The sequence below is a fragment of the Protobothrops mucrosquamatus genome, unplaced genomic scaffold, assembly GCF_001527695.2.
Source record: "Protobothrops mucrosquamatus isolate PMUCROS unplaced genomic scaffold, P.Mucros_1.0 scaffold10, whole genome shotgun sequence".
NCBI classification, from domain to species: domain Eukaryota; kingdom Metazoa; phylum Chordata; class Lepidosauria; order Squamata; family Viperidae; genus Protobothrops; species Protobothrops mucrosquamatus.
Window position 1 is genome coordinate 2,488,150 of NW_015386397.1, and position 1,508 is coordinate 2,489,657.

Consider the following 1,508-nt stretch of genomic DNA (forward strand, 5'->3'; position numbering starts at 1 on the left):
GTGGTTGTTCCAGCTCGCGGGACTGGCCTAAGGGATTTTAAAGGGGTTTTAATTACTTTTAAATTTGACGTATTTAAATATTTCTTTTTAACCAATTTTTAATTAGATGTATATGTTAGTATTTTAATCATTGTCAGCCGCCCTGAGTCCGCAAGGAGAAGGGCGGGATATAAATGCAATTATAAATAAATAAATAAAAGATTAATTAAAATAAGAGACAATAGGCTCAAAAAATCTTTGTTCACCTGTACCCTTCAGCTACACCTGGATATATATGTTGGGTATCTTTTAAACAGATAAATTTGTTTTCTATTAAGCAATATTTGAATAAGAACTCCACAAACAATAAGTACAATAAACATGTACAATAAAATACCAGTACACAAAAGAAATCAACTGGAGGCTTGAATGCAGATCTATTTCTACTATCAATTCAACATATGCCCTTGGGCAATAACCTCCACAACAAAATAATAGCCATTGCCTGCCTTTAAAAGCTGTTGATGCAAGACAAAAAGCATACAGAAAAGACTACAAAATGATATGTAATCAAATATATAGCACTGCTCAGAATTCTCCTTCCTTGGATAGCTATAATACACAGAACATATTCTTTGAGTCTACTCATTAGTAGAAATTTAACTTAAGTTGTAAATATGTTAAATACCAATTGCTTTCTGATGCAAAATAAGGAAGTCAGATTTACAATGAAAGCAATTTTCGTTCAGTGTCTTCATTAAGGTTGAAATGACTTTGGATTTTTGTGTTCAGGAACTCTGGGAATTGCTGAGTGATAGGAAACGATAAGGCTTTTGTATCAGAAGCTTATTTCATTTGTATTCAATAGTTTAGAGATTTATATTTTTACAAGAAAATGAAGGAATGAAACAGATGGAAGTTGCCCCAATGCCTCAATCTATCACCAGCAGGAATATAAAATAATACTTAAAACAGGACTGAACAGTGGAAGCATGAACCCAGCTCATCCTGAAATACAGGGCACAAAACGAAATGCTTGAGTGGAGAACTAAGCACTCTGCACATGCTCAGAAATATTATGCCCTTTCTTAATAATTCGCGTTTTGCCAGATATTGGTTAAATTCTTTAATGGAAAGACCGGGATTACTAACATTTACTTCCTTCTTTCGTTTTCCGGAGTTCCTTACCGTTTGATACGGAGTAGGCAGGCAGAGCTCGGTCTCTCTCCGTCCCAATCACCACTAGTCGTGGGATCCCAAAAGGCCGAATGTGAAAGGAGCACTCCGGCAGCGGCAGCGGCGGCGGCGGCGGCAGGGGGAATCCCAGGCACTGGGGCTCCTGCAGAACCGACTCCGGATCCTGCTCCAGACCCGCCTCCTGCCGAACCCAATCCCGCTACCGCCCAGAGCTCGGCTGGTAGGAAAACGCCCGTGCCTCCGCCACCCGCTCCGGATCCCGGCCCTCCGCCTGCCGGGGCTGCCAGTACCGCGGCCGAAGCTACCTCCTCAGCAGCCGGACTCTCCGCCAT

The 1,508-nt window shown here is 41.2% G+C and overlaps 1 protein-coding gene across 1 annotated transcript in view; it reads right to left on the reverse strand.

Moving 5' to 3' along the window:
• UBE2Z (ubiquitin conjugating enzyme E2 Z) overlaps window positions 1-1,508 on the reverse strand; it is a 19,859-nt gene extending 18,351 nt beyond the window's left edge. The window contains exon 1 of the mRNA XM_015810427.2: window positions 1,168-1,508. Coding sequence (XP_015665913.2) covers window positions 1,168-1,508 — 341 coding nt within the window. The remainder of the gene's footprint in view (window positions 1-1,167) is intronic.